General features: G+C 35.0%; 1 protein-coding gene across 2 annotated transcripts in view; it reads left to right on the top strand.

Moving 5' to 3' along the window:
• LOC140137727 (NMDA receptor synaptonuclear signaling and neuronal migration factor-like) overlaps window positions 1–26,025 on the top strand; it is a 153,037-nt gene that overhangs the window by 28,611 nt on the left and 98,401 nt on the right. For both annotated transcript variants that reach the window (XM_072159490.1, XM_072159491.1), the window contains exon 4: window positions 17,043–17,111. In XM_072159490.1, coding sequence (XP_072015591.1) covers window positions 17,043–17,111 — 69 coding nt within the window. The remainder of the gene's footprint in view (window positions 1–17,042; window positions 17,112–26,025) is intronic.

Below are 26,025 nucleotides of genomic sequence, written 5' to 3'. Positions count from 1 at the left end.
TTATTATTATTATTATTGTTGTTGTTTTGTGTTAATTATGTTAATCATCGTCATCATCGTTAGGCCTAAAAAATTGTTTGATTGGCGTAATCCGACCGACCCTAAAAATAGACCCGACTCTGGACTTTTTTTCTTTTTTTGCCAAAAAAACAAAAAATTAAATTAAATTAGATTTAAAAAAAAGAAAAATGAAAAAAGAAAGTTCCGAAGCCTTTATCACACGCAATTTACAGCTTAAAATGTGTGTGTAAAAAAATTGACGACCTACCCTATTTTTTTATGTTATGCCAATCAGATAATTTTTTAGGCCTTATCATCATCATTGTCGTCGTTGTTATCTTCGTCCTCGTCAATCACCATCATCATCGTCGCAATCATTACGATGGTTATTACTGAATTCTAGTCAAGCCTCTAGCATAAATATACGCTTGTATTAATAATACCGTGCATGAGCGCATAGCACCTATCATGTTTTATAATATTTAGTTATTTTACCAGGGGTGTTCTAATACAAGGAGGTACCTCGATAGCAAAACACTTAATTAACCATTAATATGACCCTAATGGGTTGTAATTGATTAATAACGCCCAAAATAGACGTTTTACTACGAAATGTATGCACAGTGAAATGCTTTACGCTTCGTTAGGTGTCGTAACCTTTGCAAGAATCATGAAGCCATGACTTGCTATAAAAGATCATAAGCTAAGGTACCATATCAAATTTGGTCCTATAGCACTATCGGTGCACCCGGTTAGGTACCGATGACTCTTTCTGTCATACCCTGATGATGTAATAAATAGCATCGAGTAAAATAATTAACATTAACAGCGTTATTGTTTTCCATTTTCATAAAAAACTAAAGCACTGCGCAAATGTTCAGGGTACGATAGAAAGAGCCACCGGTACCTATAATGAAAGACAAAGATAAGAAGACTAGTTTGCGTCTGACGTCACTCTCAATCAAATTCTCTACGATCCTTGATTGGCTAATAGCGCGTATAAGGAAGGACGATTCATCTGGCTGGTGCCGATCGGAGAAAAGGAATAGCAGTGAATGGCGAAAAATACGTACTTTTACAAGGCAAAAAGCAACTTTTCTAGGCATTGTGGACATGGTGCCTTCGCCAAAAAAAGTTTCCTACTATTAAGACCTAACTTTTGAGATGGTTTGTATGTTAAAAGGTGCAAAATTAACAATAAGGCGCCCGGTTTTACCGCCGTGTTCAGCAACTCATATCATCACGACACTTGTAAACAAACCGTGCTCGGAGTTTGATTGACAGATGACGTCAGACGCAAACTAGTCTTTTTATCTTTGTCTATCATTATATCAGGAAAAAGGAAGTTGGGAGAAATTGCTAATTTGCATAAAACCAAATTGGCCGCTTATGTTAATAAAACACTTTAAACAAAGAATAATTTTCCATGTTTCACGTGTTTTATTACCTGGTAACAGGGCAAAAAGTCAAACCCTGTTTTACCCTTATCCTTGTGATACAATATATGCAACAAAAAATCCAAAACAATGTAAAATTAAGTTTTGTCTTGACATTGCTGCTCGGTATAGGCTCTCATGATTGGATTATCCAATCTATCAAAATAAGACAACGCGTTCTTATCTGATATTTGTGCAATATCTGACACAACTTCTTTAACACACCATGTCAAATGTGTCCCTATTATTAGATAACAATATTATATAATATGTTATTTTGGGATTGTTATGTCGGGTTGGCTGAAACCATGCCTGCTACTGGTTTTACCTTTCCTTTGCATACATCTTTTACGCGCTCACATTTGCAATATATATAGTTAGCATCAGACTGATAGAATAGACAAAATATGATATCATAATCTATTTTAATATTTGATTTGCGAGCGTTTTTGGTGGGCTCAGATGGTGAGGTGCCACATCGTATCGTAACAAAATACACTGACCTCGCTAACATTAGGAGCTAATGTGTGGCATATATGGCTAAGGGTATAGTGGATTATTTATTTACGTTATGAATGTACCAATATTTCTTTCATAACATATCAAATGTAATATTCAAAGCGCCTTGCTTAGTTATATTCGGTTCAGTTGTGTGTAATTGCCATGTTTATAAACCATTCATGATATGAGTATATACATATCACATTGAGATATTAAAATTGCGAACAGGTTTAACAATTCGGAGTTGTTATACTTCAAGTAGTGATACATTCTTCGTCATTACCAGAAAATAATATAGAGTGGAAATAAAATTAAAAGGTTAAAGCTTTTTACATCATTGAATTTGTTTTAATAGTATTATAGTTTGAAATACCAGCAAAAGATACCTGCAAAATTTGAGGGAAAAAATGACATTGATATTATATGGATAATGGATAGAACCACGGTTTCTCAACTCAGTAACAAGGTTTAAATCCTAAAATCTTTTATTGAGTAATGACAGGCTTTCGTCGCCACAGACTAGTAACATATGTGCATAAACAATGTTCTGAGGTTTTGGTAATCAATTGTTCAAGTCTGAAAATGAAAGCGTATCACATAGAGATATCAAATTCACAAACAGTTTTATCGAGCAAGTCAGTTCGAGGGTTAAAGATGTTATCATATAAATGGACACGAGGACGTATGTGTATTAAGCATTTATATGTGTGAATAAATTATCAAATTAATTCACTTACATTAAGATTATGTTATTGCTATTGTTTACATACCCATAATGCATTACAACAATGGTGATTCTTCAATTTCGATTCTTTTGAAATGTGATATTTGCTTATTTAAATATCATGTACCCATACTCCTGCTTCATTGTATCCTACTTAATATTAATAACATCGACTGGTTTGGATAATTTTATGCCAAACAGATAATCAACATCACTATCGATTGCAATTTTGTAACACAAACCGCAATTTATACATTTATCGAGTTCCAATGCAAGGGAGACCATTTCATAATGACTAAAGTATTCGAAATTTACAAGGTGCTATAAATAGACGCAAAATCCAATTTGTCAAGATTTCCATCCTCGTTCCTTCGAAAAAAATCCCTCGAGTGACGGACTAATTTTAAGAGTGCGGTAGGGTTAAGCTCATTTCATTGTTTTCGTCGCGTCGATTTGGCTGAACGACTAGTCGCGATGTATGAATAATAACGTGCTAACAAACAGCAAGCAATTTTTAAATCAAATCTCCACTCCACATAAAGTGAGATTTTGGAATGTATAGAAAGTTTACATCTTTCTCATAATGACAACCCCAGTAACATTTCCAAGAACCGAAACAGAGAGTATGATTATGAACCAAAATTGATATCCTCACCCCAAGGTTGGCGTAATATCCGATGGATATTGGGATCCACGTCTTTTGCTTCTAACATGCCTAATATCCAGTATGACGTAAATCCTTGAATCATATTGTTGTAGACCTCAGTGTATAAGGGAGTGTTCAGAAATACTCGGGGGGGGGGGCTGGAAAATATGTAGTGGGGTCATAAAATTTTAGGAGTTCTGAATAGGGGGGGTTAAAAAAGTTTTGGGTGTATGAACAGGGGGGTTTAAAAAGTTTTTCGGCACGTAGAGGGGGGGGGGGGTGTAAAATTTTTTCGCGCGCTGCGCGAATAAAATTTCCCATCTTAAACCCTGGAGAACAAAAGTACATTTGATCCATTGTGAAAAATTGTCATCTATAACTTAAATTTGAGGTTTGTGTCAGTTCTTTCTGGTCAGCTCTTTAAATCACTAAAAGCTGCAATATCTTTGCTCTTCTTTATTGTTGACAATTTTTACAATAATGTTTCATGTAGTACAGATTATTAATTTATTATCACTGATATATACAACTAAATCATGTTGCATTACAATTATAGGTGGAGGAAGCTTGGAGAACTGGCTACGCCCCTGTATTTTGGGCTAAAATAGTCTTGTTTTGCACGCTTCGCCGCAACAAAAAGTCCCAGTAAATATAGGCGTAGATCCCGGGGAGATGGCCCATACAATCATCCCCCCAATGTTGACGCCTGTATGTGTGTTTCTGACCAAATTAAGCTCATATTTGGCCATTTTAGCCCCCAAAGTACAAATTTTTGCACGCTTCGCGCGTATTTAATCCACTTTTACATCGAATTTCATTCATTTAGCTTCCAAATGGCAAAATTTTAGCGTGCTACTTTAAAACATTTCCACAATTCCACATATTTTGTATCAATGACATGGGTATAATTAATAATTTCATTGCACTTGAATACAAATTTTAGTATCATTAATGCCATTTGACTAGAATTGAATTAGTAGAATGGTACATTATGATGGGGGGGTCAAAATAGTTTTGAACCTATATGAGGGGGGTCAAAAAAGTTTTAGGTCCATTAAGAGGGGGGTCAAAAAAGTTTTTGGTTCGCGAAGAGGGGGGGGGGGGGGTAAAAAAAATTTCGACATGAAAATAAATATTTTCCAGCCCCCCCACCAAAGTATTTCTGAACACTCCCTAAGGTACAACACACCATGCATCTGGAAACAGAACCAGACCACATACCTCAAAAGTCACATAGCATACACATAATGTTTATGCAGGTGTGGTCCTCATGATATCTCGTCATTGAGTTCGGTTAGCAGCTGTCCTTGTTGCATCTGTCACCATCATGCCAGTGATTTTCTTCTAGCCATCTTACTACTGGTCTTCATCTCTTCCGCCTACCTTCCATAGTCCCTTCCAAAATTGATTTCTTTACATACTTTACCCTCACAGTTGAATGTGAATGTACAGTATATGGTCAATTCCAGCCAAAGCGGGCCAAAATTCTCTCTGGGGGCCATTTTGAAAATGTTTTCCTTTTCAATTCTAGACTTATCAAATGAGACGATCATGTCTAGTGAATCATCAGGTGGAAGTGCCATCGGATTGAAAAATAACTTTTCTTGCTAGACCAAATAAAGTGTTAAATGCGCATATGCATGTTACCCACGAATTCAAGCATTTTTTACCTGTTGTACGCCATAAAATTTCACTTTCTTTAATATCTTTTAATATTTTATGTGTGACTCATATACAATAGAAACCGGTGAAGACTTTGAACGTAAAATAGAATTTTATTACATATATCTACAAAGAAATATTTTGGTTATTACAAATTTTAAGAAAGAACCAGGTGTACAGTTAAGATTGTGTCAATTCTTCGAACTCTTTCCAAAGTGGCTGTCATTTAACATTACTGTATTATTTCGAAAGATTAGAATAAATGCTTCATATAAATATAAAGTTAGATTTTGTATCTCATCGCAGGATGAGGATCTCGGATGGATTCGTGGGTAACAGCGTCTGGAAAATAGCAATTCCTATTAATTTCGTTAAATAAAAATAAAAATACTTTTCCGTATGTCAATAATTCAGGCTGCAATGGCACTAAAATGAATTTTAATCAAAATACAGACTACATGGAATATTTAGAATGGATCATTATGGCATTTTGGGTATAAAAGTTTTGAGAATAATGAAGTTGCCAAATTCAAATAGACAGAGCAAACAGTTTTATATTATTATTTTAGTAAAATCATTCCATATTTTCATGCAGCAATATTCTATTAACTCGTGTTTGACAGTTCCTATGAACTAAAACACTATCAATACATTGTTAACTATAATTTAAGTAGGGATTCGTGGGTAACCAAAATGTTCGTGGGTAACACATATTTGAAGGTATGTATTGGTAAGCGGCAAAATAGAAACTATTACAGAAGGTTGGAAACCACCATGCGGTTATTCCTCCATTGTGTTTCAATGATTCCCGTTTCTCTAACTAATTGCATTTACCCAAAAATGGTAATTTAGGATAATCAATCAAAACTTCACGATGCAGCTTCAGTATACCTTCAAGAGGACGCTATTAAACAGGACGGTTTTGGAACCTATTTCGCATGTTTTAAAAATGTTAAGATGCATAAGAAACATATAATTTACGAGTAAATCCTTGGATTCGTGGGTAACGCCGAATTCGTGGGTAAAGCTATAATACTATAGTACCGTTTGGGGTTTGCGTTTCTTAGGTGTATAAACTGTAAGTACTGTCAAAATTATAGCATACCCATGGCTTGAATATGTGCTGATTTAAACTTAAAATAAACAATCTCCTTATTTTTCAAGGTTAGCATCTATTCGGGATTCGTGGGTAACAAAAGTTTAAACCGTCGTAGATTCTTTTTTAAAGCGGTGAACGTATTTTTACGATTTACAATTTTAAGCGCTTGTCAAACTAAATTCAGTGTCCAAAGTCATTAAATGTTAATTTAAGTTATGGCGATTATATTTGCTGGACTCGTGGGTAACAGTTGATACGTGGGTAACGTCAAATTTGATTTTATGGAATTTTATGGGTAAAACGTATTTGCATAAAATAATGACTTGGACCTCAGAATTATAGAACGAAACTTCGTTTCATGATATAGTCATTTATGGCATATCCACTTAACATTTTTCAGAACGATCATTTTATTTTTGATACGCGGGTAACAAAATTATTAGCCAAATTGACTTAATGGCCTCTAGAGTCCACAAACTTTGGTGGAATTCAATCGTTTTACATATGATGAGAGATCATGCAAACGTCTTTCTAACGGTAATAATTTCATTTTGATTGAAGGACATTCAATGACATATATGGTGCTTTATCTTTGAATTCGTGGGTAACGCCAAATCATTTAAGCTATCATAACTTGTCCCCTGGTATGACTTGCTAGTAAAGGCCTATATGCACAAAGAGAGCACATTGGACGTGACATGATATGCTCCATCAATAACGTGATTTCCTTTATTAATGACATTTTAAAGTGGAAAGTTAACATAGAGAGAATTTTGTCCCGCTTTCGCTGGAATTGACCATATACGATACTCGCAGCCATGTGAGTGCACACGCACCCACCCCTCTCCCCTATATATCCTGAACAATAAATCATAAAAGGGGAAAAAGGAAGTTGGGAGAAATGGCTAATTTGCATAAAACCAAATTGGCCGCTCATGTTGGGAAAATATTTTAAACAAATACTAATTTTCCGTGTCTCAGGTGTTTTATTACCTGGGTAAAAGGACAAATCCCGTTTAACTCTTGACCTTATGATGATACAATACAAGCAACAAAAAAAATCCAAAAAAATGCAAATTATTTTTTATTTATTGTAAATTATAAATAAGTTTTGTCTTGACATCACTGCTCGGTATATGCTCTCATGGTCGGATTATCCAATCTATCAAAACAAGTCAATGTGTTTTCATCTGATATTTTCGCAATATCTGCCACAACTTCTTTAACACACCACGTCAAATGTGTCCCTATTATTAGATAACAATATTATATAATATGTTATTTTGGGATTGTTATGTCGGGTTGGCTGAAACCATGCCTGCTACTGGTTTTACCTTTCCTTTGCATACATCTTTTACGCGCTCACATTTGTAATATATATAGTTAGCATCAGACTGATAGAATAGACAAAATATGATATCATAATCTATTTTAATATTTGATTTGCGAGCGTTTTTGGTGGGCTCAGATGGTGAGGTGCCACATCGTATCGTAACAAAATACACTGACCTCGCTAACATTAGGAGCTAATGTGTGGCATATATGGCTAAGGGTATAGTGGATTATTTATTTACGTTATGAATGTACCAATATTTCTTTCATAACATATCAAATGTAATATTCAAAGCGCCTTGCTTAGTTATATTCGGTTCAGTTGTGTGTAATTGCCATGTTTATAAACCATTCATGATATGAGTATATACATATCACATTGAGATATTAAAATTGCGAACAGGTTTAACAATTCGGAGTTGTTATACTTCAAGTAGTGATACATTCTTCGTCATTACCAGAAAATAATATAGAGTGGAAATAAAATTAAAAGGTTAAAGCTTTTTACATCATTGAATTTGTTTTAATAGTATTATAGTTTGAAATACCAGCAAAAGATACCTGCAAAATTTGAGGGAAAAAATGACATTGATATTATATGGATAATGGATAGAACCACGGTTTCTCAACTCAGTAACAAGGTTTAAATCCTAAAATCTTTTATTGAGTAATGACAGGCTTTCGTCGCACAGACTAGTAACATATGTGCATAAACAATGTTCTGAGGTTTTGGTAATCAATTGTTCAAGTCTGAAAATGAAAGCGTATCACATAGAGATATCAAATTCACAAACAGTTTTATCGAGCAAGTCAGTTCGAGGGTTAAAGATGTTATCATATAAATGGACACGAGGACGTATGTGTATTAAGCATTTATATGTGTGAATAAATTATCAAATTAATTCACTTACATTAAGATTATGTTATTGCTATTGTTTACATACCCATAATGCATTACAACAATGGTGATTCTTCAATTTCGATTCTTTTGAAATGTGATATTTGCTTATTTAAATATCATGTACCCATACTCCTGCTTCATTGTATCCTACTTAATATTAATAACATCGACTGGTTTGGATAATTTTATGCCAAACAGATAATCAGCATCACTATCGATTGCAATTTTGTAACACAAACCGCAATTTATACATTTATCGAGTTCCAATGCAAGGGAGACCATTTCATAATGACTAAAGTATTCGAAATTTACAAGGTGCTATAAATAGACGCAAAATCCAATTTGTCAAGATTTCCATCCTCGTTCCTTCGAAAAAAATCCCTCGAGTGACGGACTAATTTTAAGAGTGCGGTAGGGTTAAGCTCATTTCATTGTTTTCGTCGCGTCGATTTGGCTGAACGACTAGTCGCGATGTATGAATAATAACGTGCTAACAAACAGCAAGCAATTTTTAAATCAAATCTCCACTCCACATAAAGTGAGATTTTGGAATGTATAGAAAGTTTACATCTTTCTCATAATGACAACCCCAGTAACATTTCCAAGGCCCGAGACAGATCGTATGATTATGAACCAAAATTGATATCCTCACCCCAAGGTTGGCGTAATATCCGATGGATATTGGGATCCACGTCTTTTGCTTCTAACATGCCTAATATCCAGTATGACGTAAATCCTTGAATCATATTGTTGTAGACCTCAGTGTATAAGGGAGTGTTCAGAAATACTCTGGGGGGGCTGGAAAATATGTAGTGGGGTCATAAAATTTTAGGAGTTCTGAATAGGGGGGGTTAAAAAAGTTTTGGGTGTATGAACAGGGGGGTTTAAAAGTTTTTCGGCACGTAGAGGGGGGGTGTAAAATTTTTCGCGCGCTGCGCGAATAAAATTTCCATCTTAAACCCTGGAGAACAAAAGTACATTTGATCCATTGTGAAAAATTGTCATCTATAACTTAAATTTGAGGTTTGTGTCAGTTCTTTCTGGTCAGCTCTTTAAATCACTAAAAGCTGCAATATCTTTGCTCTTCTTTATTGTTGACAATTTTACAATAATGTTTCATGTAGTACAGATTATTAATTTATTATCACTGATATATACAACTAAATCATGTTGCATTACAATTATAGGTGGAGGAAGCTTGGAGAACTGGCTACGCCCCTGTATTTTGGGCTAAAATAGTCTTGTTTTGCGCGCTTCGCCGCAACAAAAAGTCCCAGTAAACATAGGCGTAGATCCCGGGGAGATGGCCCATACAATCATCCCCCCAATGTTGACGCCTGTATGTGTGTTTCTGACCAAATTAAGCTCATATTTGGCCATTTTAGCCCCCAAAGTACAAATTTTTGCACGCTTCGCGCGTATTTAATCCACTTTTACATCGAATTTCATTCATTTAGCTTCCAAATGGCAAAATTTTAGCGTGCTACTTTAAAACATTTCCACAATTCCACATATTTTGTATCAATGACATGGGTATAATTAATAATTTCATTGCACTTGAATACAAATTTTAGTATCATTAATGCCATTTGACTAGAATTGAATTAGTAGAATGGTACATTATGATGGGGGGGGGTCAAAATAGTTTTGAACCTATATGAGGGGGGTCAAAAAAGTTTTAGGTCCATTAAGAGGGGGGTCAAAAAAGTTTTTGGTTCGCGAAGAGGGGGGGTTAAAAAAATTTCGACATGAAAATAAATATTTTCCAGCCCCCCCACCAAAGTATTTCTGAACACTCCCTAAGGTACAACACACCATGCATCTGGAAACAGAACCAGACCACATACCTCAAAAGTCACATAGCATACACATAATGTTTATGCAGGTGTGGTCCTCATGATATCTCGTCATTGAGTTCGGTTAGCAGCTGTCCTTGTTGCATCTGTCACCATCATGCCAGTGATTTTCTTCTAGCCATCTTACTACTGGTCTTCATCTCTTCCGCCTACCTTCCATAGTCCCTTCCAAAATTGATTTCTTTACATACTTTACCCTCACAGTTGAATGTGAATGTACAGTATATGGTCAATTCCAGCCAAAGCGGGCCAAAATTCTCTCTGGGGGCCATTTTGAAAATGTTTTCCTTTTCAATTCTAGACTTATCAAATGAGACGATCATGTCTAGTGAATCATCAGGTGGAAGTGCCATCGGATTGAAAAATAACTTTTCTTGCTAGACCAAATAAAGTGTTAAATGCGCATATGCATGTTACCCACGAATTCAAGCATTTTTACCTGTTGTACGCCATAAAATTTCACTTTCTTTAATATCTTTCAATATTTTATGTGTGACTCATATACAATAGAAACCGGTGAAGACTTTGAACGTAAAATAGAATTTTATTACATATATCTACAAAGAAATATTTTGGTTATTACAAATTTTAAGAAAGAACCAGGTGTACAGTTAAGATTGTGTCAATTCTTCGAACTCTTTCCAAAGTGGCTGTCATTTAACATTACTGTATTATTTCGAAAGATTAGAATAAATGCTTCATATAAATATAAAGTTAGATTTTGTATCTCATCGCAGGATGAGGATCTCGGATGGATTCGTGGGTAACAGCGTCTGGAAAATAGCAATTCCTATTAATTTCGTTAAATAAAAATAAAAAATACTTTTCCGTATGTCAATAATTCAGGCTGCAATGGCACTAAAATGAATTTTAATCAAAATACAGACTACATGGAATATTTAGAATGGATCATTATGGCATTTTGGGTATGAAAGTTTTGAGAATAATGAAGTTGCCAAATTCAAATAGACAGAGCAAACAGTTTTATATTATTATTTTAGTAAAATCATTCCATATTTTCATGCAGCAATATTCTATTAACTCGTGTTTGACAGTTCCTATGAACTAAAACACTATCAATACATTGTTAACTATAATTTAAGTAGGGATTCGTGGGTAACCAAAATGTTCGTGGGTAACACATATTTGAAGGTATGTATTGGTAAGCGGCAAAATAGAAACTATTACAGAAGGTTGGAAACCACCATGCGGTTATTCCTCCATTGTGTTTCAATGATTCCCGTTTCTCTAACTAATTGCATTTACCCAAAAAATGGTAATTTAGGATAATCAATCAAAACTTCACGATGCAGCTTCAGTATACCTTCAAGAGGACGCTATTAAACAGGACGGTTTTGGAACCTATTTCGCATGTTTTAAAAATGTTAAGATGCATAAGAAACATATAATTTACGAGTAAATCCTTGGATTCGTGGGTAACGCCGAATTCGTGGGTAAAGCTATAATACTATAGTACCGTTTGGGGTTTGCGTTTCTTAGGTGTATAAACTGTAAGTACTGTCAAAATTATAGCATACCCATGGCTTGAATATGTGCTGATTTAAACTTAAAATAAACAATCTCCTTATTTTTCAAGGTTAGCATCTATTCGGGATTCGTGGGTAACAAAAGTTTAAACCGTCGTAGATTCTTTTTAAAGCGGTGAACGTATTTTTACGATTTACAATTTTAAGCGCTTGTCAAACTAAATTCAGTGTCCAAAGTCATTAAATGTTAATTTAAGTTATGGCGATTATATTTGCTGGACTCGTGGGTAACAGTTGATACGTGGGTAACGTCAAATTTGATTTTATGGAATTTTATGGGTAAAACGTATTTGCATAAAATAATGACTTGGACCTCAGAATTATAGAACGAAACTTCGTTTCATGATATAGTCATTTATGGCATATCCACTTAACATTTTTCAGAACGATCATTTTATTTTTGATACGCGGGTAACAAAATTATTAGCCAAATTGACTTAATGGCCTCTAGAGTCCACAAACTTTGGTGGAATTCAATCGTTTTACATATGATGAGAGATCATGCAAACGTCTTTCTAACGGTAATAATTTCATTTTGATTGAAGGACATTCAATGACATATATGGTGCTTTATCTTTGAATTCGTGGGTAACGCCAAATCATTTAAGCTATCATAACTTGTCCCCTGGTATGACTTGCTAGTAAAGGCCTATATGCACAAAGAGAGCACATTGGACGTGACATGATATGCTCCATCAATAACGTGATTTCCTTTATTAATGACATTTTAAAGTGGAAAGTTAACATAGAGAGAATTTTGTCCGCTTTCGCTGGAATTGACCATATACGATACTCGCAGCCATGTGAGTGCACACGCACCCACCCCTCTCCCCTATATATCCTGAACAATAAATCATAAAAGGGGAAAAAGGAAGTTGGGAGAAATGGCTAATTTGCATAAAACCAAATTGGCCGCTCATGTTGGGAAAATATTTTAAACAAATACTAATTTTCCGTGTCTCAGGTGTTTTATTACCTGGGTAAAAGGACAAATCCGTTTAACTCTTGACCTTATGATGATACAATACAAGCAACAAAAAAATCCAAAAAATGCAAATTATTTTTTATTTATTGTAAATTATAAATAAGTTTTGTCTTGACATCACTGCTCGGTATATGCTCTCATGGTCGGATTATCCAATCTATCAAAACAAGTCAATGTGTTTTCATCTGATATTTTCGCAATATCTGCCACAACTTCTTTAACACACCACGTCAAATGTGTCCCTATTATTAGATAACAATATTATATAATATGTTATTTTGGGATTGTTATGTCGGGTTGGCTGAAACCATGCCTGCTACTGGTTTTACCTTTCCTTTGCATACATCTTTTACGCGCTCACATTTGTAATATATATAGTTAGCATCAGACTGATAGAATAGACAAAATATGATATCATAATCTATTTTAATATTTGATTTGCGAGCGTTTTTGGTGGGCTCAGATGGTGAGGTGCCACATCGTATCGTAACAAAATACACTGACCTCGCTAACATTAGGAGCTAATGTGTGGCATATATGGCTAAGGGTATAGTGGATTATTTATTTACGTTATGAATGTACCAATATTTCTTTCATAACATATCAAATGTAATATTCAAAGCGCCTTGCTTAGTTATATTCGGTTCAGTTGTGTGTAATTGCCATGTTTATAAACCATTCATGATATGAGTATATACATATCACATTGAGATATTAAAATTGCGAACAGGTTTAACAATTCGGAGTTGTTATACTTCAAGTAGTGATACATTCTTCGTCATTACCAGAAAATAATATAGAGTGGAAATAAAATTAAAAGGTTAAAGCTTTTTACATCATTGAATTTGTTTTAATAGTATTATAGTTTGAAATACCAGCAAAAGATACCTGCAAAATTTGAGGGAAAAAATGACATTGATATTATATGGATAATGGATAGAACCACGGTTTCTCAACTCAGTAACAAGGTTTAAATCCTAAAATCTTTTATTGAGTAATGACAGGCTTTCGTCGCCACAGACTAGTAACATATGTGCATAAACAATGTTCTGAGGTTTTGGTAATCAATTGTTCAAGTCTGAAAATGAAAGCGTATCACATAGAGATATCAAATTCACAAACAGTTTTATCGAGCAAGTCAGTTCGAGGGTTAAAGATGTTATCATATAAATGGACACGAGGACGTATGTGTATTAAGCATTTATATGTGTGAATAAATTATCAAATTAATTCACTTACATTAAGATTATGTTATTGCTATTGTTTACATACCCATAATGCATTACAACAATGGTGATTCTTCAATTTCGATTCTTTTGAAATGTGATATTTGCTTATTTAAATATCATGTACCCGTTGTCTTACATTTCATCTTTAAAACAAATCCATACTCCAGCTTCATTGTATCCTACTTAATATTAATAACATCGACTGGTTTGGATAATTTTATGCCAAACAGATAATCAGCATCACTATCGATTGCAATTTTGTAACACAAACCGCAATTTATACATTTATCGAGTTCCAATGCAAGGGAGACCATTTCATAATGACTAAAGTATTCGAAATTTACAAGGTGCTATAAATAGACGCAAAATCCAATTTGTCAAGATTTCCATCCTCGTTCCTTCGAAAAAAATCCCTCGAGTGACGGACTAATTTTAAGAGTGCGGTAGGGTTAAGCTCATTTCATTGTTTTCGTCGCGTCGATATGGCTGAACGACTAGTCGCCTTGTATGAATAGTGACTTGCTAACCAGCAGCAGGTAAATGAGCAAATTTTAAATCAAATCTCCATGTCACATAAAGTGAGATTTTGGAATGTAAAGAAAGTTTATCTTTCTCATAATGATAACCCCAGTAACATTTCTAAAGGCAGAGACAGATCGTATGATTATGAACAAAAATTGATATCCTCACCCAAGGTTGGCGTAATATCCGATGGATATTGGGATATACGTTTATGCTTCTAAAATGCCTAATATCCAAACTGTAAAGTATGACGTAAATCCTTGAATCATAATTGTTTTAGACCTCAGTGTATAAGGTACAAAACACCATGCATCTGGAAACAGAATCAGCCCACATACATTCACCTCAAAAGTCACATAGCATACACACACACCTGCATATATGCAGGTGTGGTCCTCATGAGAGCTCCCATTGAGTTCGGGTAGCAGCTGTCCTTGTTGCATCTGTCACCCTCATGCCAGTGAACTTCTTCTATCCAGCTTACTGCTGGTTTTCGTCTCTTCTGTGGTCTGCCTATACCTTCCACCATCCCTTCCACAATTGATTTGAGTGTAACATGTCCAAAATATGATAGCTTTCGGGAAAATATTTCAACTTGTATTATATAGTGTCTTCTTTATTCCAATCTCCAATCTCTCTTAGGATCCATTCATTTCTTATTTTTTCTGTCCAAGATACCCTCAGGATTCTGCGGTAACACCAGAGTTCGAATGAATCTACCATCTTTCTGTCGGTTGACTTCATTGTCCATGATTGGGAAGCCGCTGTTGACTTGTTGACTTGCCAAGCCGTACCTTAAGGGAAGTTGGAAGTCTACTTTTCCATAACTTGCTCATGTTCTGAACTACATTTCGTGCAATTGTCAGCATATGCTTAATCTCTTGGATACAGTCGCCTCTATAGTATTGATGATGGGTCCCAGAAACTCAAAACTCTGCACTTTTATATGACACCATCATCATTTTTGACGTTTTCTCCTTGATCTTTTGACCTTCTTGGTATTCAGCACTAGTCCTTCTCTTCGCTTGCTGTTTTCACTGCTCTCAGAAGGTCCATTAGCTCTTTCCTGCTGCCACAAACCTCAGATTTGTAATTCGCCGACCACCAATCTTCACACCTCCTTAGAATTCACTTGTACTTGTCTAATTATTCTTTCAGCATAAATGTTGAAAAGCTAAGGGGACAAGATGCAACCTTGTCTGACACCTCTTCCAATTTTGAACCATTTGGTATCACTTCTGCTAATTCTGACAGCCGACTCCTGGTCTTGATAACGTTTGCTGATCAGATCCACCACTTGGTCAGGAAAACTCATCCCTCTGATAGTTAGGAATACCCATATCTCCCATAGTAGCTCATAGTGTGTTCTAGACTAGATAAATTAAACAATATAAATTATCACAACAACAAACATGTCAACAATGCTTGATAATGGAATATGCCGAATATCGTCATGCTCGTGATTGTAAATATCATAATTATTCTATAAAATATACCAGAACAAGGTCAAATTCATTTAACAAATTGAAGCTATGAAATCATTATATTTATGGCACCACACCGATCAAAATTATTGTAGTTCAAATATTTGAGACTACTTTTAGACATGTTAGAAGACCATAATGCGCCATTTTGGAAGAAAGCATCATACTAGTATTTTGAAGAAGTGGGGTCATCGTGTAACCAATACTTTGTTGAGTGATCAATTGTTACCCAATCAAGAACGGTCTACACTAATTAACAATATCATCCACATCTGACAAGAGCTCTGGAAATCATAAATAAGGGAGATATTATGCTGTTACTTGTGTGACTATTTGTATCAAGGTCAGAGTGACTTATTAATGACGAATATATACAATGATGAATGTATGTATCCCAAAATAGATTCATAATGCACAAATTCTAATGTCATATTAATTATATAAGCTAATTATATATCTTTGGTAATTTTTCTCTTCAAAGTAACAGGTGATATTTTTGCTAAGCATTCTGTCACCTTTTGGGCTCAAATTACGTTATCTTAGAACAAAGATGGCGCCTTAATTGCCATAGTTACCATGTACTTTATCCCATTTCTAATATGACATCTGATTATTGGCTGATAATGAACCGGCGATGCATAACAAATGAACACTCTCCAACTGATCTAGACACCACACTGTCGTAGCTATCCAAGTAAAAGCGTCGTTACGAAAAAAAATCGAGAAAAAGAGAGACCAACGTTTCATACAGCCACCTCATCTAATAAACATTGCGCGATCACAAAATGTTCAATCGATGCGTGTGCAGTAGTGGCTAAATCGTGCGCACTGCCGTGCCTTGTGAATTTGCCCAAGCCACCGAATAAGCAAGCAGGCGCACAGCACACAAGCATTGAGCAGCACCATAACACTCCTACTGCTCTACGGAGTCAGAATATGGCGAAGCGTAGTGATTATTTATATGCAAAACTACCACAGACAGGCGAAGCTTCAGCAGTAAAAAACGACATGAAACCAGCAGCGGAATACCAAATGGGTCCATCAGAACCCCAGGAAGATACATCTATGTTGTCTACCTTGAAAAGACATGTAACTAATTGTGAACTTTATGTTTACAGCGTGTTCCGGGGCTACCAAGAAAGACAATCACAGAAACAGCAGGTGGACTCGGCCACGAAAATACAGAGGTGAGTGTACAGGAATGTACTATGTGAACATCATTAACACTTTACTAACGACACCTCTTAAAGTCCCGCCTTTTTACTCCCTACCTTATGCATTCACTATAATTGGTTAATTGTAAAAATCAAGTGGCAAATTATTCAGACTTTGTTATAAATAATTGAAGCATTGAAGGACAAATTTAAATTAAACCCGAATATATTATGTGTAATATTTGACTATATCAATTAATCCCTACCACATCATTGTTGTTGAGATTCTGACGTAACATTGCACACAAAAACATTTATTTATTTCTACATTTGATAAGCATTAAGATGACCTAGGTCATGCCCTTATGTCACCCCCTCAGTAGATAAATATTTCATGTTTTCATGGCACACCGGTAAAAGCTGCAAAAGAGGTAGCTTTGTTATTGTAGTGTAGGTTTACAGTTTGTTCTGATGACTTCTATCACGCACTCTGTACTCAAAGTATTCTTTGTTTTGACTAACATCATACTATGTCAGACTGTATTAACCATTTATTTACAGTGCATTCATTTTTAACTGATAAGATATGATACTGTAAGAAGAGTTATGTATTTTGTTTTGTTTTTGTTACCACTAACATATCTAGTCTTTAGCCGAAAGATGCTTCTGTGGCGATCCTAAATATGTGTAAAATAAACACTTGTTAGAGTATGTGAGGTACGAAAAAGGACTGTAGTCGTATTACTCAAGTGCACATTATATGCAATTGTATTCACTGATTTAAGCACGGCTTCGTCGGGTGGACTTATGGAGCATTATACTGTTTCAGATTTTGTGTTAATCTTCATAAGATTTCATAAAAGAAGAAGAAGCAGCAAACCTTTCAATCCTTTGGAGCTATAATAGGAGATACGCCTATTGCCTTCTGTTTTGGGATATATAGGAGCTACGTAGACGCAAATTGCTATCTTCTGAAGATAGCAAAAATGAAATTGAAAAACTCTAGGTTACAGACGCTATGGAATGCGTCAAGAGTTTTGTTTCGGTGTTAAGCTGCTATTGTTTGAGAAAATTAATGTTCGCAACACACGAATATAATCTACGCAGACTGTGTAGATTTATATAGCAAATTGCTATCTTCTGAAGATAGCAAAAATTAAATTGAACAACTCTAGGTAACAGACATAATGGAATGCTACAGAGTTTTGTGTCAGTGTTAAGCTGTTATTATTCAAGAAAATGAATGCTCACAACACACGAATATAATCTACGCAGACTATGTAGATTTATATAGCAAATTGCTATCTTCTGAAGATAGCAAAAATGAAACTTAAAAACTCTAGGTTACAGACATAATGGAATGCGACAGAGTTTTGTTTCAGTGTTAAGCTGTTATTGTTCAAGAAAATGAATGCTCACAACACACGAATATAATCTACGGAGACTACGTGGACTTATATCGAAAATTGCTATCTTCTGAAGATAGCAAGATTGAAATTGAGAAACTCTTGGTAACAGACGCTAAGTAATGCGACAGAGTTTTGTTTCAGGGTTAAGCTGCTATTGTTTAAGAAAATAAATGTTCACAGCACACTAATATAATATAGGCAAAATGAAAGAATGGAGTCAAAAGATTAGTTTTTGCCTCTATGTTCTAACTCAATGTAATTTTATTTGGGGTCACGGATTTTAATTGTTGGCAGTGAACTCTCATTCTCAATTTTAGTTAGTAAATTGCGGCTGTGAGTACAGACCATCAATATGATGTATAGAGGTGCTGTAAGCTGGTTAGTTAATGCTCTGCGTGCTGGCCATGCGCTTCAACGGAAAAAGTTGAAGTTTTGCAATTTTTTCTCAAAATATGAAGAGCTATCATAAGAACTACTGAATCAACACTAGGCTTGTTTGTACTCATTTTAATGCATTTGTCATGCTGATTCCAAATATGGTCATGAAAATGTACATTTCTGAAATTTTTGAATTAAAAAAAAAAATTTGAAACATGTCGTCTGCAGTCGACACCGGCGTGAAGAGAGTTAAATTATTCAAACATTCCCTCCCTCCTTTTGTTTACTAGATATATTTCCCATTAACCGGTTCCGTTAGAAACTTCAAGCACCAAGTTGGATCTTTTTGCGCCTTTTTATTTATAAAAAACTGGGACATAATTAACCAATATTGTAAGAATAGCCAGAAGACACGGTTAAAAAGTGCTCTTGCAGATAGAATTGCCTTAATGCTATCCGATGGAGATAATATAGATTGAGTGGCCTTTACCATGTGGAGAACGCTTATATGGTCAATACAACCGCCATTGATACTATAACAGCAGTTGGTAGAAAAAGGCGCAAAACAACCAAAGGAATTTGACGGCTGAAAATCACGGCCTCACCACTTGTATGTCAAGTGTTATGATTTTATTCTGTAACTACTTAAACCCGACAGATTGTTCTCCATGTGTAGAAATAATCTTGGCACCATTTGGGAATAGTACTAATCTAATTAAACTTGAGAGAAACAAAAAGATTAATGAGTGTTTCATCTAACGATGTGAGTTAAAAGCAAAAGCAAGCAAACCATCAACCTATGTTGTTAAAATCGCCAGCTTGGATCACAGAGAAGGGAGGGAAATCAATAAACAAAATCGCGCGTGATAAAGTGAGTCAATTTTGTGCTAGAGAAGATGACGTTTATGATCAATGGAGACATGAATATTAAGTAGTGATATATATTTACTTGGAGCTAAAATTAGCTTGTAGGATAACGCTATTTTTTGGGGTCAAAGCTGTTTTTAGTTCCAACTGTGCTGGATGAAGTGTTCTTTACCAATTACGTAACTTTAGATTTACCTTAACGAATATACCAAATGAACACGGTTGCTAATGATTCACACTCTAAAAATAAAATGAAGGTCACAATTGTCGTTCTTGTCCTTTCTCTTCTCTTTTCTGGATGCTCTTTATTCTTTCCTCTGTTTTTCTCTCTACCCTCCTCTTCTCTCCATTCATCTCATCTCATCTGGTCTCATCTCGTCTAGTCTCGTCTCATATTATCTCATATTATCTCGTCTCGTCTCATATAATCTCATATTATCTCATCTCATCTTGTCTCGTCTCATATTATCACATCTCATCTCGTCTCATATTATCTCATCTTATCTCATCTAGTCTCGTGTAATATTATCTCATATTATCTCATCTTATTTTATCTAGCCTCGTCTCATCTCATCTTATCTTATCTCATCTCATCTCGTCTCATTTTATCTCATATCATCTCATTTTATCCCATCTTGTCTGTCTCTCTATATCCTTGCCCTTTCTCCCTCTTCTTAAAATTAATCAGAACTGTATTCTGTGCACGTTCGTCTAAGCCAAATTAAATGTTAGCAAAGCAGACTTTCTTTAGATTGACATTGTTGAAAATGCCCTTGCATAATTTAATATTTGGCCATAATAACTAGTTGACCTTATGAAATTCCGTTTTCTGTGGCATACAGGTAATAACAAAAGCGTTGCGCACGGTAGACTGTAGCTACATCATACAAGAGTCACCTGTTTCTGAAATTCAATTTTAAACGACATACTCTACTCCGGTAAAGCACAAAACAATAAACTCAATTGAAATTTTGTTTACTTAAATGTTTTTTATTCCGTACATAGACCAACAAAAATCTAACGTTAGACCACTTTGTAAATAACAACAACACCTGTAATATACACTCACGATGGGTTAAGCCATTGTCATTCCAAATCACTCAAGTAATATTAGAGACACACAATACCAGCATGCTACACTAACACTTGACATTTGCAAGATTCAGTTTTTGTTGAGCGAGCGAGCGAGTGAGCGAGTGAGCACTGGTAGTAGCAGTTAAGGCATGTGTTTACCTACAATTAACCCGCTACCATTAAAAGCAAAATGGAGTTATGCATATAGCCGTAGGTAATTATTCTCTCGTTATAAGCTCGACTATTTCCGGAACATAACAGGCCAAAGGTTTTATCATGGTTTCATACTGAGGCTGGTCATCATTATCATATTTGAAATTGGATAATTGGACGAGATGATAAAGTGGTTTAAATTTAAACGTTATAATGAATAAATGGTTCATATTTATTGTTGAAAATTATTTATATCTTTATAATGTTACATATTATAGCTTCTATACATGTCATTATTACTATATTTAAAAATGTTTGAAATTTATCATCGGACAATTCATTGGGCTACCGTATTCCATTTAAAATCCACACTACCCGTGTGGAAGATTTAGCTAAAGTCTTCCACAGAGGGAGTATAAGTTTCAAATAGAATTAACAAATGGGTAAGTTCCATTTGAAATAAGCATTCCAATTGTGAAAGATATATCTAAAGCTATAATATCTACAGGAGGAGAACGGGTTCCAAAATGATTAACTCTGACCAATTACAATTGACAAACATACTCCCCCTGTAGAAGATTATTTGTAAAATCTTCCACGGTGGATTTTAAATGGAATAGCCCATTGACTTAATTTAGTTAAAATTATGAGTATTTTCCTTCATATTTGAACTATTTTTACGATTAAAAATCAGTTTTGTTTCCCACTCATTTCCCCCAGATGTTTTTGATGACAATAAAGTTACGCTTCATTAATCTTTCATTTTATGATTTAAATTTCCGCCATTATATATCCTTTTTATGTTTCCTGTTCAAAATAAAATGGATGTAAAATTTTATCCATACACTTTTTGTTAAATGTGCTAATACAATATAAATCACTTTGAGCCAAATACTTTACACCTTCAGTTAAAATACTTTGACTGTAGTTGACAGCAATTCTCTGTTCATTTTCTCAAAATAAGCAATATATCAGTTACGTCCTTTTGGCAATGTAGGATGGCATATTTAATTCAGTTTCATGATATCTAATACCAAATAATGAAATTGAATCAAATTTGCCATCCTACATTGCTAAAAGGACGTAACTGACCTATTGCTTATTTTGAGAAAATGAACAGAGAACTGCTGTCGACTACATTCAAAGTATTTTAACCTTTAACTGAATGTATAAAGTATCTGGCTCAAAGTGATTTAGATTGTATTAGCACATTTAACAAAAAGTGTATGATAAATTTTTACACATCCCTTTTATTTTAAACAGGAAACATAAAAGGAGGTTGAAATACAATCATAAAAAGATAGATTAATGAAGCAAAACTTATTGTCTAATTTCTAAAATGAAATATCAATTTCGCCAAATTATGAGTCCTGCCCTTTAGCCACTGTTTGTCGTGGTACCATGGCGGTAAATTGCAATAGTTGGAAACTAATTAATATATTATTTTGTTGTTATGCACAAAAGCTCAAAAGATGTTGAAATTTAAACATGTTATTGCTTTATTTCTTGATCATCAGCGATGTTTATCCGAAAGGTTCATATTTGTTAAATATTTTCATAACCACTTTCATTTTTGTTTTAAATTCTAAATCATATAGTTAATGCAAAATATTGAAACATGCTGCTATTATTATAAAATACATTAAAAAAATTAAGATTTTTTTCACTATGTGGAGATTCCATCACCCGTTTTTGATGTTTACATGGTATTATGACTCCCTAAATCGTCCTGATCAGTTTTGCGGTTTCACAACTAGGGAAAATAGTGCATACTTGCCAGCCAGACATTGGACTATTCCAGTTGAAATCCATACACCCCATGAAAGACATGACCTTAATCTTCCACACAGTGAGTGTAAGTTTCAAATGGGATTACCTGAATGGGTGACATCATTTGAAATCTACACCCCCTGTGTGGGAGATTAAGGTCATGTCTTCTACAGGGGGTCTATGTATTTCAACTGGAATAGCCCCTTCAACGAAGCGAGTAAACAGCCAATTCAGTCTACCCTACCTAAACTAATTCAACGTAGTTGAACTTTATACCTATGGGACTTGCCAGTCTGTGGGCGAACTGTTAGTGTAATTATTCTGTCGAATTAACAAACACTCATAATGCTCTTCACAACGTATTTGAGATAAAGTCTTTCGTCATAGTCATAGTCATAGCCCGATTGTGAAATACTGTGATTATCTCCAATGATTCATCAGGCAATAATGCTTTACTCAAATCAAATTAAGTCATATTTTTAGATTTATATAAAGAGCCCATGAGCCCGTTTAAAACAATCGATGGTTAAATGTCATTTTCGCGAATCAGATGAACACGAATACGTGTGGACATTATTGAATGTTCTCTGTAGACGTTTCTGACTGTAATGTCTATTACAAATCAGAATATTCCTTAGATCAGAGTCAATAGGCTATTTAGGTATTATCATTTGATTAATTTTTCCTAATTTTGTGTCGTTTTTGCTGTTGTGATTTTAAGAACAGACCATCTTTTTTAGGGGCTGTGACATCGCAAAAGTAAAGCACTTCTACATGAAATTACATTGTATGCTAAACAGGTGCTAAAAAGATGAGCGAGTTGTAGTCTACAAGTACAAGAGTCGCAGATTTCAGTTCATTATTCACGCATGTGTGATATTACAAACGTTCTATTTGGGTTATGTAATTTTGACCCCAGACAAGTAATAATAAAAGTGAAGGCAGACATAACAATACTTTCAAGATACCAAGCTAGTGTGGTTTTACCGGTACCTGGTTGCACGCTGTGGAAATCTCGCACAGCGCAATTTTAGCTTAAAAGCATGATCGTTGATTTATATTTTAAAAAAAGCCATTTGGAGGTACAACCATTGTGGTTATATCATCGGTGGATAGAATCACTCCATGGTATTTTCACTTAAGGACTTAAGGACCATTATAAACAAAGCAACTGTGGAGTAAAGTAGACATATCAAGCTGTTTCAGACAAGTTGCCTTGTCAGTGTGCTTTTACCGTCGCCTGGCGACACCCTGTGCAACACTTGCATAACATGTTATCTTTGCTTTTGGCCACAGTCATTGCCGCATAGCTAAATGAAGATAATTGAAGTAAGGCCACATAAAATTAAAAATTCGTTTCACGTCCCCACCTTTATAGAAAAATAATGCAAAACAATTAACTGAAATCTTAAAATTTGAAGAAAAATGTATTTAGTTTATCAAACGGAATGTGGCGTGGGAAAGCGGAAAGGGCATGTGAACTCCAGCTCTAAACACACTACTTAAGACAGAACACGGACGCACATTCCCGGGCACACATTCAAAATGCTCATTATTTACAACAAGCATTAAAACCCAAGAATCTGGTACTAGTTGAATTTGATTTAAACACCATTAAATATGTAGAAATGAAAGTTAATAAACGGAGAGCTTTATAGACGGCAAGCACACTTCAGAGCCATCTACTAAAGTCTTCTCTTACATAGTTGCCCAACGTGCTATATTCCCTGAACAAATCTAACTTGTTAAATATAAATATCATTGCCAGGAATAAGAACTAGTGACGACAACTGTGGTATTTTTAGGTAGGAGCACAATAGGGAGCGATTAAAGTGAATTCGCATTTTTGTTGGCAGGGTATCAACTCAGATGCCATTATCGTAGGATTATATTGCTTAGTAGCTGCCATTTGTCAAATTGTAAAAGTCTTACTCAAATAATAACCGTGTGCTTATGTCAGTGTTTCTTTCTCAGACTGTTAGTACTAAATATAATTGAACAAATACACTGAATAAATTGATTTTTTTTAATTAAAATGTTTTCTTAAGATTTTATACATCACATTTCATTAATTGTAGCTATACATAATTATTTTTGTCACAAGGTAGCCACCTATTATCAATGCAGTGAATACAATAATGGATAACCACAACGTGCATTTTGAATCCCAGTGTAGTGCAATTTACAAAATTGTTTGAATGTTTCTAGTAAAGACATATTGGATAAAAATAAACAGATTTTTTTAAAGCTTCCTATGAGTTACAAAGCATGCAGTGTCTTGGTAATTTTATGCTGGTTTTAGAGTGCCATGCATGTCGCTTGTCGCTTTACGCGGTTGGTGACTTTCTTGACAACTAAAACAGGGCACTGCTCCCACTTTTGCTAACGCAAAAGCGCTTTTCCTGATTGGTCAAAAATCAATTACAGCGGTAGCACAATGGCAAATCCAGCATTAGGCCCTATAGAGGTTATCCGTGTTCTATAAGCTGCATATCCTATCAGCGGCTGCTATACCTTGTTCAGGACTTTCAAAAGAAGCACCTGCATGTGCAACCATGACTATTTCAAAATAGCCCGCCAAAGTAATGCAGGTAACTCCGAGGTCATGCATTGAATTGGTTTGAATGAGGAATACTATACGGGAACCAGCGCCTTTTGTTAGAAGTCACGCATGAGTAAAGTGGATAACCTCTATAGTCAATTTGGCTTTCTCGAGAGAGTGACATCATATCAGTGCGCGCTCCAAATTGATATTAACACACACGATCAAAGGTGGTACATCTGTACACGCGCGAAGTAACACCGACAAAGTACTGACGTCACTCTCTCGAGGAAGCCAAACGGATTATAGTTGTAATGGCGCACATTTACAAACACCCCAACGTATACCGCCCGCTCGAACAGGTCCACCTACCTACAAACCCCTACATACACCCCAACACAAACAAAGTGAATACTAACATAATTATGCTAGTAAAATAACCAATGAAAAATATAGTTTTGGATGTTATCAGTATCACGTAAGGAAGAAGTGTACCATCTCACCATATACACTTCTACAATAGCCAAAAGGATTGTAGTGTTGGTAATGTTACACGAATAGAATTTTCTCGTTGAGTATTCTTAATGACGTGATTCGAATGGCAAGTCTGGGGATAATTGTTAATAAAAGAGTTTCATGATATAATTGATTTGGATATTGCAAGAGAATTGGTGATTGAATGCGAGTGATCAATCAATAATGGTAATGCCCGTAGACAGGATGTTATACACTTTGCATACTACCATATGCTCTA

The sequence above is a fragment of the Amphiura filiformis genome, chromosome 17 (assembly GCF_039555335.1).
Source record: "Amphiura filiformis chromosome 17, Afil_fr2py, whole genome shotgun sequence".
Classification (NCBI taxonomy): Eukaryota; Metazoa; Echinodermata; class Ophiuroidea; order Amphilepidida; family Amphiuridae; genus Amphiura; species Amphiura filiformis.
Note: the sequence above shows the minus strand (reverse complement) of the source record. Positions and strands in the feature narration are given on the sequence as shown.